The sequence below is a fragment of the Corythoichthys intestinalis genome, chromosome 17 (genome assembly GCF_030265065.1).
Source record: "Corythoichthys intestinalis isolate RoL2023-P3 chromosome 17, ASM3026506v1, whole genome shotgun sequence".
Classification (NCBI taxonomy): Eukaryota; Metazoa; Chordata; class Actinopteri; order Syngnathiformes; family Syngnathidae; genus Corythoichthys; species Corythoichthys intestinalis.
The window spans coordinates 27,650,145-27,665,262 of NC_080411.1; the positions used below are offsets into that span (position 1 = coordinate 27,650,145).

At 37.9% G+C, this 15,118-nt stretch overlaps 1 protein-coding gene across 1 annotated transcript in view; it reads left to right on the forward strand.

The window, feature by feature from the left end:
* The window catches only part of LOC130905504 (calcium/calmodulin-dependent protein kinase kinase 2), a 44,217-nt gene extending 33,449 nt beyond the window's left edge, over positions 1 to 10,768 (forward strand). Inside the window, exon 17 of the mRNA XM_057818993.1 lies at positions 151 to 10,768. Coding sequence (XP_057674976.1) covers positions 151 to 223 — 73 coding nt within the window. The 3' untranslated portion in view covers positions 224 to 10,768. The remainder of the gene's footprint in view (positions 1 to 150) is intronic.
* Positions 10,769 to 15,118: the final 4,350 nt, after the last annotated feature.

Sequence of the window (15,118 nt, forward strand, 5' to 3'; positions counted from 1 at the left end):
TGGAGGCTCTGTGTGACTTTGCTCAAAAGCTGGCCTTGAGTGCTTGTCTCTTTGAATCGTGGTTGTTTTTTCTCTGTGCATACTTGTACAGTCCAGACACCAGCCTGTGGTCTTGCCTCACTTCTGCTGCTTGTGTATGTTCTCTTACAGGAAACAGCAGCCTGAAGACAGCATGAGGAGCATTGAGCAGCCTTATGTTGGAGAAAACGAAGCTCTTTCCTAATGCAGTAGGTTTTTCGAAGTTCTTCCCAGCGTCCCTTTAGCTGTCAATTTTCTACTTTAGCCTGGACACGGTGAGGAGGAAACCATGAGACGTTTAAGTCGAGACTCTTGGAACGGTCTTTCTTCTCTCTGCATGCGTCGTTTCGCGTTGGCATGCTCTGCCTCAGGCTGTTGTGTTTCCCCTCCAACCCCATGATTCATTCTTTCAGATAGGGTGGGAGAGTGGCAGGAGTTTAGTGGTGATGAGTGCACAAACTTTTCAGGAAGTCAGGGAAAAATTCTCAGTCTTCATCACCACTTTTAGTCAAATCAAATTTATAAAAAAAATATATATATCTGCCTCACTCTTGCATACGGTATGAGTGGCAGTGTCTAATGTAACATATTTTATTGATGAAATCGGGTGTAAAGGGAGTGATGAATTGTTTACTACTGCATGTGTTCCTTGAACATTTATGAGGAATTTCACCTACTTCTGACCTACGATTTACTAAAAATAGAAAGCTTTAAGATCACTTGGTGTAGTGCTTTGTGAAGAGACTCTTCATTTTCATCACTTCAAGCAAAATACTAGAGGAACTGTTTTGCAAGGTATATTGTGAATCTTTTCATATGACTTTAGGATGTCCTGAAAGTCACCATACATGTTTTTTTCCCTTGTATTTATCATTGAGACCCTAGACTAACAGTCTTGAAGCTAAATTGCCATCTGGCAAAACGTTTTTCACTCATGGATTGCAGTTCAGCTCCACTTTGGAAATTTTTTTCTAACAGCAACATTTGCCCAATGTGTACAATTTACACTATTATTGACCAGTTTGTTGAAATGAAAACACCAAACTCCTAGAGCAGGCGTACTGACTTTAGGTAGGGATTGGTTCACAGCATTCAAGTAAAGATGATGATGCTTAATAACCTGAAATCGGTAAGGGTTACTTTACTTCTTGATAGTGCACTGAATGCTCATTGTAACCCATTGGCTGCCATTGACAGTGCTAGACGTCTGATCCATTTTGACTGGGGGAGGCTTTCAGCGAATGATTAATGGCATTGAAACATGAGCATTCACAGTCAGTCCTCAGAGTTTAAATGAATTGCACGTCTATCATTGTCAATGGCATGAATTAGCTAAATACTATCAAATATGTAAATATTTTTAATTACTATTTTAATTTTCTGTGAATATTTCATTAATTTATCAGAAGAATGGATGATGAATGAAGGAATAAATCGACTGATTTTTGAACAATGTATGTAATATATACCGTAATTTTCAGACTACAATGTGCAACTGACTATAAGCCGCCACCCATCAAATTTGACACAAAAACGGCATTTGTTCATCAATAAGCCGCACCGGATTATAAGCCTCAGCTGCCTTCACTGTATATTTATGGGATATTTACACCAAAAAATATTAACCAGTAACACTTTATTTGACAGCGATGTCATAAGACTGTCATAACCATTAATGAATGCTTATAACAGATGTCATTTAGGCTAGGTTCATACTGCAAGTCTTAAGCACGAATCCGATTTTTTCGTGGTTTTCCCGACTTGAGTGAGGCATTAACTTGACTGTCTGAATAGGACAAGTTGCATAGAAGTGGACAATTTAAAATCCGATCTGGGTCACTTTTGTATGTGGTTTAAATCTGATCTGGGGCACGTTTTTCCAGAATGTGGTGGCGGTCTGAACTGTAAGGTCTCCCAAATCAGAATTCATGCAGTAATTACGTCAGCAAAGAGCGAGAGCGGCATGCAAGACGGCAGCGATGTAGCTGTTCATTAGCATTAGCACCTAGCTTTTACTACGTAGGAGGCGGGCTTGATCACAGTCATAAAAAAATAAAATGAAGGAATAGATAAGCCTGTTAATACTCGGTTTCTTACTGTGCGCCAAATGATCAATATTTCAGTATTGCGTACATGGCCGAGTCGGGGCAAACTTACACACACATAAGGCTTATGTTTGTGCGTCATGCACGCACAGTGCGTGATTATTTGTTTTGACGCTTCCTCGCATGAGGGTCAGTTTGCCCAGCTCGTGTCAAACTGCGAATTAGTGCGCATGCATAATACTTGAACGGGCTAAATTGACAAAGGCAGTCAATGGGCACGCCAAAAAAACAGATATGACAAAAAATTCTTGAATTGTGCATTAAGACCTGCAATATGAACCTAGCCTTGGTGTCATCCAACAAATTCTCACTTTTAAATGGATGTAACAGATCCAGGCTGGACATAAAAGGAGTTAGTGACTAAACTTACAATTAATGACATCTGTCATAAGCATTCATTAATGCCTATAACAGTGTCACGTTATAATTATGACGACAGTCTAATGACAGTCTTATGACACCGCTGGCAAATAAAGTGTTACCTATTAACCCAAATAAATAAACAAAAAGCCGCTCATGACTATAAGCCGCAGGATTCAAAATGAGGGAAAATAAGTAGTGGTTTATAGTCAGAGAGTTACGGTATATACATATATTGACCTATTTTGACTTTGCATTAAGGCCTGCACAAGGAGTTACCCGTAAGTACTTTCACTAGTGGCTTTAAGAGCATATAGTGTAAATTTTACAAGGCATTGGAGCAGCATTATGGACATGAAAACTGGCACTGAAACTGCAGTCGTGGGAGCTTGCCAGGTAGCCATTTCGTGAAGCTGCTCTCATGTCAGTTGGCGAGCTACGGGCAAAGAATTGATATGCTTACAAAAAAGTCAAAGAAAATCTTAAGATGTTAAATACTTATGGCTTCATGTTTGTCTGAATGATACCTGCAACAACAAAAAAGGAAAAAAAGGGAATACAACCACTTTTTGTGAGGGATAGGGACAAAACAAAACCGTGTGAGAGAGAGAGAGACACTTTGCTGATAAAGAGATATTGCTGAACTTCAAATGTGAGTTGGTCAACTGATTTGAGGGAAACCTCATATCTAATATCTACTGGTTATTCCCATATTGTTGGTATTGTTTTAACTTCAACTTCAATCATTTGGACTAACAACACTCGCTTCTTGAACCTCAAGTGAAACTCGTGAATGTTCCTTATTGTGTTTTTGTATGTTTAAAAAAAAAAAAAAAAAAAGCACTGATGCTCCCTTATGCTTGCACGTTTAAAAAAAAAAAGAAGAAGACACCCCAAAAAATCTGACTGTGCATAATGTTTTTTTTTACTATTATTGTTATTATTATTTTATTTTTATGTAAAGCAACTTAAATAACCTTTAAATACGTTTTGAAATACAGTAGTGGATCTAAAGGCTTTTTTGTACAAATCTATGCATGACATATCTAAAAGAGAAAAAAAAGATGTGCCATGGTGGGGTGGAATTTCTAACTAATGTTTATTAGCTGTGATTTTTGTATTTGTGATTTATTTCTCATGTTTTGTTACCCTCTTTTTTGTCTTCACTGCATTTTAGAAGGCAGATGAAATTACCAAATTTGTCTAATTATCATGTTCCCGTTCACAATAATTCCTTCATCACTAGTGTGTTCTGAATGTATATAACCGAAAAACTTTTATATTAATCTGCAAGTTAGTTTTTTTCTTTTCTTAAATATGGGCACTATGCATCGGTCTTTTTTTCTACTTTTAGAGAAATTAGGTTTTTTTGTCATCCACTCAGTCCCGCTTTATGAAGGAGTATTAGGGCCATATTGATAAAATATGAGATATGAGAAAAGAACATTTCTGAGTAAGAAAGTGTGATTTTGTTAGTATGAAATGGCTATTTAAAGAAATAATATAATGGAATAAAGTTGCAAACTGTTAACAAAAAACAATCATAACAAAAAACAATCATAAACAAAATAACAATTATAGCAACAAAAAGGTAAGCACTGTACCATTAGAGTGTAGTGTTTTATCATGAGAAAAGTATTTCGTTTGTAAAATAAGTTATAATTTAATCAAAATGAAGTGCAGTGCTAATTGTCTGAAGAAATTTCTTCTTACAAAAAAAAGACAATTTGAAATAATAGAAATTTAATGTTGTCATTTTACAAGAATTAGGTGGTAATATCACAGTCGTATATGCGTATTGGGGTTAAGAAGATGAGTGTTTTGTTCATGTAACAAAGTTGCAATATTTCAAATAAAAGTCAGACACTTTCCAGAATAAAGCCAACAGGACCAAAGTACTTTAATGAAGTGAGAAAACCTAATATCACTCTCTGTATGGATATTGTATGTATATACAATATAATAATTTTACATATTGTTACTGTACAAATACTTTTATGTGTAAACGCATGATAAAAGTAAGGTAAGTTGCAATTTTGTTAAATCATTTTATGTGACCCAGCACAGCAAAATGAGTCCCAGGGACCTTTTTGTTAAAACAGGGATTTTGGTTTCTTTCTTTCTAATGAAACATTTTGCTATAAAGTTTCATGTCCAAGAAATTGCAACTTGAAGTTGGGTGGTCCGTACATCATGGATTTAAAAAATTAAGAGAAAATCGGAAAATTTTGACAACCCCTTCACTTGTCCCTTCGCAAACCAGCATCGTCCAAATTTGGTACAAAAATCCAGAACATACTGAAGAACAATTTACTATACATTTCAGCCATGAATTCATGAGTTTAAAGTATTTCTTTTCACTTTTGAGGTTCATAATGAAACTTTCTAATTAAACCTTATAAACAACATAAGATTCTCGATTGATTGATTGATTGATTGGTGTATGTCCAAACCTGAAGCATTATTGTCATTCTCATTGATTTTACTATCACGAGCATCATTTTAAAGTTAACCAGATCAATCGTCGGTCTCTGAATTCTCTCCGATGCTGCCTTCATGTCTCATTATCCTCAGCCTACTGCCATGCATTTGCAGTGCCACCCATATTGCAGCTGATCATTAGACTGTCAGCATCTTCTGTTTTTTTCCCAAACAGCCATTCAATTTTACGCAATCATGTTTTTTTTTACCCTGAGAACCGGCGCAAAAGCCACAGAGTGTGTTCCGACAATTGACTCACTATCTCACAATACACTGAGTGTGAAGATTTACACCAATCAGAGGCCAGTATATTTTGAAGTTGACCAAAATAGACTAATCAAAGGCCGGTATCTTCAGAACAACAAGGTAATGTGAGAATCCATGCACGTTCCCTGCTTAATTTTAGCTTCATGTATTATAATGTGTACGAAATTAGCTAAAAAGACACCGTAAATTAGGGATTCACCCCATATTTCTGAACAATTTTCAAGGTTTATTTATTATATGGTAATGAAACTATGATTCAATAAAAGAACATTAAATGAGGAAATTCCATTTTCAACATCTTATATTTCAAAATCTGTGTGCGATTTCTGGCTCATTTTACTATGCCAGGTCACAAATATAATTCAAAAGAATGGAGTTGCAATTTTACAAGAATACCATGGCTTTATATGTACAGTGGTACCTCTACTTACGACATTAATTGGTTCTGGAAGTAGTCTCGTAACCCGAAAATTTCGTAAATAAAGATGACATGTAAATACCCTTATCTGTTCCAAGCACTACTGACACACCTCTTCCGTACAGTTTTTCTCATCTGCTTTAGTATGTTTCTCAGATCAGAATTGAAATTCTCAGAACAGTTTGTGCATTTCTCAAAACACGTCACTCAAGTAGCAAATCAACATGGATTACCTGCAAAAGCCAGTTTTTTCTGCAAAATTCTTAGTCTTTCACTCAAAATTAAATACCTGTGTCAATGAACATGTCAGTGCTGTCAGAATCACAAGTCCTTGTTTCATTGTGTGCATACAAGACAGTCGAATTATTTTGTCATGCTCTCAATATAACAGTTGTTCTGGTGGAAGGCTCTGATTGTGAAGATAGTTTACATACTGTACGTTTTGATGAAAATTGCAAGTTACACCTTTGTGTGTGGGAGATTGATTGCAAAGGACTGGACAAGATTCAGTTTGCACTTTTACTGTTTTTACAATGTCTTGAACGACCATGTAAATGTGATACAGAGAGCAAAAGACAGCACTGAGTATCCCAAAGAAAAAAAAAACATAAAAAGCAAAATTACAAATGTGAACGTAAGACAATCGGCGCAACTAAAGTTCGAGTGTTGGTTGGAATTTTTTCACCGTTCTTTATACACATTTTTACGTTTTCCTCTGTTGGGCCACAAATTTTCATCCACATAACACCGGATGTCCTCTCTTGCTATATAGGGTGGAAAAAAATCTTCTTGAATGCCTTATCCAGCATCTGCAGGCATCTGCTGTGATGTCACTGCATGCTGCATTCATGGCATCCAGGAGAGTCATCTGTGAGGTTGGCGATCACACACTTGCAATCTCCATGCTGAGAAAAAAAAAATCTTTAGGATTGAGGAATGGGAAGTATGGTGGGAGGAACTCCATTACCATTCTGTTGTGGGTTGCAAACCATTCCCTGGTTATGTTTGAGTGGTGGAAACTCACATGGCCCAAACTATTATCATGTTTAGGAATGAGGCCCCTGTAGAGTGTGTCTAAAAAATTGACAAGACATTCTGTGGTGTGAGGCCTCATGATGGGAATATGGGTGAGCATACCATTCTCTGCGATGGCAGTACCCATAGTTATGTTCCCTCTCCTTTGGCCTGGCACATATATTGTAGATCTGTGGCCAAAGACTCACCTGGTAGCAATTTATCAATTCAGACAGATTTAGAAAATAAGTAATGGAAATGCTTAGAAATAAGCACACGCATGTTGACTTATTCTTACAACATGTTTATCCATTTTGCATGTAAGGACTTATGGAATGAACTAATAATGTTGTGGGTAGTCAGACTATTCAACATAGACCCATTATAATCTTTTTTGACCATCATGACAGATGCAGTTGATAATGTAGGAAAGAGCAGAGAATTGTACAAAATCATTTGCATGGATTTACAAAACTTGCTCAAAGAAATGCGAAGTGAGAAACTGCTTTTTTGATGTGTACTTGATGTTGTGAGGATTGAACAAGTAGTTTTGAGAATTTCAGGTCTGAGCAGAGAAACGTACTAAAGCAATTGAGAAAAACTGTAAAATTTATAATTGGTTTAAAGCTGGACTAAAAAAACAGCCAAACATATTTGAATCATTTCATGTACCTAACCTAATCGTTAATACCTGTAAAGAAGTAGAGAAGTAGATAATAGAAAAAAAATGTAAAGAAAAAAAGACAAAAATATATCTTACCTTTCGAGTGAAGCAATGTTCTTTCCCACGAGATTGATGGTTCCTACCGCCTATCTCACTCTTCGTGACAAACAAATGCGAGGAGGCCAGTGCCCTCATGTGCTAGTAATGGAATGAACCGTTTGTGGGCCTAAAAAAACTCTTCATGAGACAAAAACACGAGGAGCCTTGTGCTCATTTGGCTCAGACGTTGACCCCCTATACTAGTAACTTTGGTTTCCAAACCTGTCCTCAAGGGGTACTGTGGGTCCTGGTTTTTGTTCCTACCAATCGAGCACAAACAGTTTAGGTAATGAAGTTTGTGCTAAAACAAGCAGCACCTGACTGCAATCAACTGATTACACTTGTGAGACACCAGATTGGTGAAAAGATGTCGTCTTGTTTTGTAGGAATGAAATCCAGCACCCACTGCGGCCCTATGTGGAATAGTTTGGACACCACTGCCCTATAGCAACAATAACACAGTCGTGCCTGTGAATGTCATCATACTGCAATATCCAAATTGAAACCTGGCCAATAGGAGAGCAACATACTGAAGGGGAAGGGAAAGATTATGACCAATAGGGCAGCGGGATCTTATGGCGTGACATTTAAAAGCAGGAAGTGCATACATATCTTTTACACTACAGTGATCCCTTGCTATTTAGTGCTTCAAACTTTGTGCCGTCAGTCCATCGCGGATTTTTTTTTTTTTTTTTTCAATTAATGAATAAATACAGATTTGCTGTCTCGATCTGATCACGTAGTCTCTCACTTTCGCTTCTGCTGCTTTTCGTGGTCAGGCAGTGCACTGGAGTTGCTTTTTAAAATTAACGATAATTGACGGACGGTAAGGTTTGATCTTGCCAGAGATGTTTTGGAAGCCGAAACTTTATAAGCGCCCGATGCGTCAATCATCATTTAACTTGTTAAACAGTTGTTAAACAGCAACTCTGTGTGTAAGTGAGCAGCTTGAGTGGACTCACTCAATGAAGCATTTAATAAAGACAAACATTTTTTACTTTATTCTTGTTTAAAAATAATTCGGTGGTACAGTAACATTTTTACAACTTATATTTATCACATTTGAATTTCTTAAAAAAACATTATATATATATATATGTGTGTGTGTGTATGTGTGTGTATATATATATATATATATATATATATATATATACACACATACTTACTAATGTGTATGTATATATATTTATATAATTTATTTTTTAAATTATACTTTGGGAAAAAGATTAAAAAACATTTTATATATATCTCTTTCCAACGCTAAATCTGAATAAATACATTGAACACAAAAGAAAATTCTTGGTGGGGGCGCTACTTTGCGTTTTTTACATATTGTGGCAGGTTGTGGTCCCCATTAACCACAAAAAAATGTGGGATCACTGTGTTGTATAGTATTTTTGCCTCTCGTAACCTGAAATTTCTTTCTTAACAAGAGGCAATATTTTCCCGTTTAAATGTGTCGTAATCTGAAAATAACGTGTGTAGAAACGTTCATAAGTAGAGGCACCACTGTATTTTTAAATATGCAAACTCCATTAAAGCCTCCAAAACATGGAGATGATGACATTATGTTCCTTACCATTTTCTAGTGGCCCTAATACTCCAATTGCTAAGATTGCAACTGGTCACAGCACAAAAAAACCTAAACTGTTGCTGCTGCAAAATTATTTGTGCAATATTACAAATAGACTATACATTGTTGATGGTTATGTCATATTATTGACTGTAAAGTCAAGGTGAAAATTTGAATGTTTGGTGCTCATGAGAAGCAAACAGTATTTTAGATGTATTTTATATCTATACCTTTCAAAGAAAAAACCTGGATATAAGGTTCTGACTTAAATTGCACTTTGTGTACTGTCAAACAATTAAGTAACTTCATAAAGAAAAACAAATATATGGTCTTTTTTTCTTCCTAATGCATGCAAGCATTGAACTGTATTGTCATAGCATGCGATGCCCTTGGCAACAATAATGGGACTTTGAAATGAAAATGTTCTATACATACTGTATCTTCTTAAAACATTTGAATAAAAATCTGACTCCCTTTATTTTGGATGAGTTCTACCAGACTTTGAGGTGATGCTGTTTATCCAGACTTTTTGTTGGTATGTAGAGGCTGTATTTTCATGCCTAGTGGAGCGCAAGACTGACCTGCTGTTGCATTTCGGTTCTAGTGTGTTGGCAGACACGCACAGACAGACGCAGTACTGTGAGTGTGAACCATGCCGACTACATATGCTGCTAATAACTGCGGACACTGTCATTCCCTTTAAAGGCGGTGTACTCGCATCTTGCATGAATGTTCCTTGCGCAAAATTTTTTTAAAGTGTTAATGTAGTTGGGACTACGATACAGCTGGAACTGTACTGCATTTTCTGTCTATCAGAAATATAACTCGACAGGCCTCAAATTGTAGCCAGCCATTTGTAGAGGATGACAGAACCCTTGTGAGCCAGAAGAATGGGCTGCTTAAAACCTGGATTCAACCTTTTCATTTTTGTCCTAGCCCAGAGAAAGCCAAGCAGCTGTAAGTTTGGAAAAGAAAAAAATCTTAGGAAAACAAAGGCCTCTGAAATCACATTCTGCTTTTGAATTGTAGTCAATTTACCAAATTGCTGCCATTTTTATTTATTGGAAAGAGTTTGCAAACTATTAGAAGAATTTAAGTTAATTGAACTTTTTATCAGGTAAGAAGGTCCAAAGTTTAGTCAATATTTTTCCTTGTCTGCTGATGATTAAATTATTGGCTTCGTGGCACACTAACATACTTGTGGGAACAACAATAATAGTGTTTTCATTAGAGTTATCCAATATTATCGGCCGGTAAAAGCATTTTAAAATGATATCGAATAATATCGATATCGGTTTTTCATTATTGGTTTTGAGCCAATATGCATGTTGCCTTTAAAGTGTATGTAGAAGCCTTCTGCTTTTGTATAAGGGTTGGTCACTGTGTAGCATAGCAGTTATGTCTTTTGACTATTAGATGTCGACAAACAAAGATGCATTGGATTTTTTATGTGAGCATTATCATTATTAAAGCATCCACTGCTGCATCACAATACTATTAGCCATAATATGTTCAATAGCGGCGGCATGGTGGCTGAGTGGTTAGCACATCCGCCTCACAGTTCTGAGATCAAGGGTTCAATCCCGGGCTTTGGCCTTCCTGTGTGGAGTTTGCATGTTCTCCCCGTGCCTGCGTTTCCTCCGGGAACTCCGGTTTCCTCCCACATCCCAAAAACATGCATGGTAGGCTGATTGAACACTCTAAATTGTCCGTAGGTATGAGTGTGTGCGTGAATGGTTGTATGTCTCCTTGTGCCCTGCGATTGGCTGGCAACCAGTTCAGGGTGTCCCCTGCCTACTGCCCGTAGTCAGCTGGGATAGGCTCCAGCACCCTCGTTAGGAAAAAGCGGCATGGAAAATGAATGAATGAATGTTCAATAGCGCCACCAGGGGGAGCCCAACTCAAAATGTTGACTGGACTGTTACGGACATTAAATCACTGGTAACTTGAAATATAACACAATAAACCAAAGTACATCAGTTGGCGTGTTCTGAAGTCTTTCTGACATTTTTCGACTGGCCTGTTTACTACAATAACATAATAAAAACCTGAAATTATGGCTTCTAGTTTTGGGGTCCATCCTGAGATTTTAAGTGGCCCCTTTTGCCCACCCCTATGACATATTTCTTGAGGCGCCACTGAAAATGTTCCACGACCGCATATATTGTTATCAATTTGATATTGGCATCAGATTTTTGGAGTTGGAGGATATCAGTTACCGGTTAAGTCATTATTGGACAACTCGTTTTCTTCATGGAATCATTAAAACAAGAGATGCATCTATTGTTATATTTATTCAAAGTGACTGTGACAGCATAAAATAAATGGCATTATAATGTGAGTTAGAATCATATTTTGAGGTGATTCGACTATTTACAACAAGTTGGCAAGCTCAGATGAAATTAGTCTTTTAATCTGCCGTTAGCCCCGCCTGTCATTATAACGCTCTAGCGTCCCCAGCTGGATGATGACATCGGCAGGGTAACGATTTTATCTGATTTAGGATTCAGCCCATTGAGGGGGAAGATTCAGAACGAGGAAAATGCCACGGAAGGCAGCAAAGTGTCATGATTGTTTACATTTCTCTACTCCAATATTTTTACAGGATATTCTTTTTGTCTAAGTATCTTTCGCCAATTGCTAAATAAATGGTATAGTCGTGACAAATACCAGTCTTGTGATAAATAGAATATGAAATATTAAAAATACATTTATTCAGTATGACAGGGCAAAATTACTGCATAATGGTCAAAACTGCCGATATTTTATGCTACAGGAGTTAGTCCGGCTTTTGTCATTTCCTTGCCCCGTCTTCGGAGATGGATGAAAGAGCGTAAACAAAACAGGAGGCATGACAGCTAGCCGACATGCTAACCCGAACCGAGCAGCTTTTCCAAGTCTTATTCTTGCCTTTTGAAAATGAAAAATCATACAAAACTACCCGACTCATGTCACACACGGTTGCGGAGTTGATTGTCTTCACCGATCGGCCAGCCCCCGGCAGCGAGCAAGTTACGACTCGTTGTTCTGCTGTGGCTCCGCTGGTTAGGCAGAGAAGAATAAAAACCTGAAATTATGGCTTTTAGTTTTGGTGTGCCACCCCGAGATTTTAAGTGGCCCCATTTGCCAACCCTTATGAAATATTTCTTGAGGCGCCACTGAATATGTTAAGTCCACGACTACATGTATTGGTTTCAGTTTGATATCACAATCGGATTTTTGGAGTTGGACGATATAGGTTAAAAAATCATTATTGGACAACTCTAGTTTTCATCATTGAATAATTTAAACAAGAGATGCATCTATTGTTGTATTTATTTAAGTACATTCCAATTTTATTCGCAGAACAATATTTTGGTCTTCTGCAAAACCCTTGTCAATAATGGACTAAAATGACTGCAAAATATTTTTGTGCTTTATGAGCGTCATTACACCGGCAAGTGTTCCGTGAGAGAGAGGTCATCTCGTGGGGGGAAATAGATAACGGAATGATATCTTTAATGTGTTATTCCTCAAAAGCCACTGAGGACACATTAAGAAAATGTTCACAATTTTCTCTACACACAGAATTTTCAGGTCAAGACAAGCCTCAACGGGAAAATATTGCCTGTTACGACAGAAATTTCAGGATACGAAAGGACAAAAATACAATATGGCTGGTACTCGCAGCTCCCAAAGTTGATTAGTTGTTACTGAACGTAACATAGAGCTGCTCTGCCATTGGCTGTTGCCTAGCATTCCTGGCATCCAATTGGCTAAGAGGGAACTCTACTATATGTGTGCTTCTCAGCGTCCTCTTCATTCGCCTCTTGCGTTTGGACACTTTACATGTGTGTACTTTTATTCTTTATTCTTGGTCTTTAACATGATGCACAACTCTGATTTTATGTTTACAGTGATCCCTTGCTACTTTGCGCTTCAAACTTAACGCCCTCAGTCCATCGCTGATTTTTTTTTTTTTTTTTTCAATAAAAAAAAAAAAAAAAGATGACCTGGGCAAGCCGATTGCGTAGTCTCCCTCTCCCTTCTCTTTGTTGGTGGCAGTGCACTGGAGTTGCTTATTAAAGTTAACGATGATTGACAGACGTTTAATGTTTGATCTGGCTAGAGAAGCGAACTTCAAAGCGCTGCGCGCTGCACGCGTCAAGTCATTGTTTAACTTGTTAAACAATTGCTGTGGCAACTCCTTGTGTGTAAGTGAGCAGCTTGGGCGGATTTGAGTGGACTCACTCGATGAAGCATTTAATAAAGTCAAGCATTTTCTACTTCATTCGTGTTTAAAAATTATTTGGTGAGACAGTAACATTTTTAAAACTTATATTTATCAAATTTGAATTTTGTAAAAAATATTTATTAATACACACATATATATATCTATATCTATATATATATCTGTATAGATAGATAGATAGAGAGATAGTAAGGGTGTAACGGTACATGTATTTGTATTGAACCGTTTCGGTACGTGGTCCTCGGTTCGGTACGGGGACATACCGAACGAGTTTCTGACAGAATGTAAAGTGCTGTCAAATTTGGCGCGTTAACAGGCGGTAATTAATTTTTTTAATTAATCACGTTAAAATATTTGACACGTTTAACGCAAGCGCAGAATGGCCGCTCATGCTTCCCATAATCCCACTGTTACGTCCCACGGATGGCTGTTAAGGGCGTAACATAAAACGAGCCACGCACACAAGATGCAAGTAGACACAAATTTATTCACACAAGTCGAACTTGCAATGAACAAAATATACAAAATGCGGAAGAAGCTGGCTTCAACGTAAGCCCAGGCCAAAACAGCAAACAAAATGAAACTACACTTGAACCCCACCCGCTAAGTAAACCCTGATCGTAAAAAAGAAAAAACAATACAGCCACTACCCTGGCTTCTACACTAAACAAAACGGGTTGAACGAAAACGGCAGTTTACCTCTACTGCTGCGGTGCTTTTATTTACAGTGGTGAAAAAAAAACTGTCCAATAACGAATGAACACAAAATACCTAACCGAAAAAGCGGGAGTGAAACAAAATAGTGATCAAATGCACAGGTGAATGAATGGCGAGCAAACAGCTGGCGACGAGGTACGCGGCGCGTATGCTAACAAATGCGAAGTTGCGAACTCTGAGTGTTGACTGTAAAATGACGAGCGGTCAGATGACTTTTGTTAACGCTGCCTTTACTTGGTTAACAAGACTCAGGCACAATACACATGCGGGTATGCAAGCTCAAACAACGGCCTAATAGTATTACCCAGAGCCGCATGACCGTGTATCGGATTAGCTGCCGTAAAGCAAGTGTCGTTATTGCCGCAAATGCAAACAAAGCGCTGCATGATGGATACATGTCAGACAGCGGCTAGTTCGGGAGCGTGGCCCGTCAGTGGCGGTGACGTCGTCTGCCCGTCCGGCGTCAATCAGAGTACGCCACGTTCGGCAGGGGAGGCAGCCAGCTGGCGGGCGCGGCGATCAGATGACTGACAGTCTCAAAAAAAGATAACAATTACAGGTAAACGGCCAGGGCCGTCGCACCACTCAGAAGTGCAGTGAGCAGCGTGGGTAACGGTTAAATGTTAACATGGAAGATGGTTGGCCCTCTGGGTGGGGAATTCAATTTAAAAAAGAATATAGATCAGGGGTGGGCAAACTATTCCACAAAGGGCCGCAGTATGTGCGGGTTTTTGTTCATACCCATCATGACGACAGCCTTTCACCAATCTGGTTTCTTACAAGTGCAATCAGTTGATTGCAGTCAGGTGCTTCTTGTTTCCACTGAAACCTTGTTGGTTAAACTGTCTGTGCTGAATCAGTTGGAACAAAGACCAGGACCCACTGCGGCCCTCGAGGACCGGTTTGCCCACCCCTGATATAGATGGAACAACTCTTCACTTCAGTGTTGCAACTGTTCAATTTTGCACATCAGATATTCATTTTTAAGAAAAAGTCTTAGCCAAAGTTATTTTTATTTTGTTTTTCAAAATATCTACATTTCAGAATATTGTATTTTTTATTTTTTGAGCAGAATTCTAGCTTTGTGTAAGCTAATGTTCTTATTGTTGAAAGCACAAAAGTGTATAATAAACAACTAGCACATTTATATTTTGCATTTTGTTTTCTCACT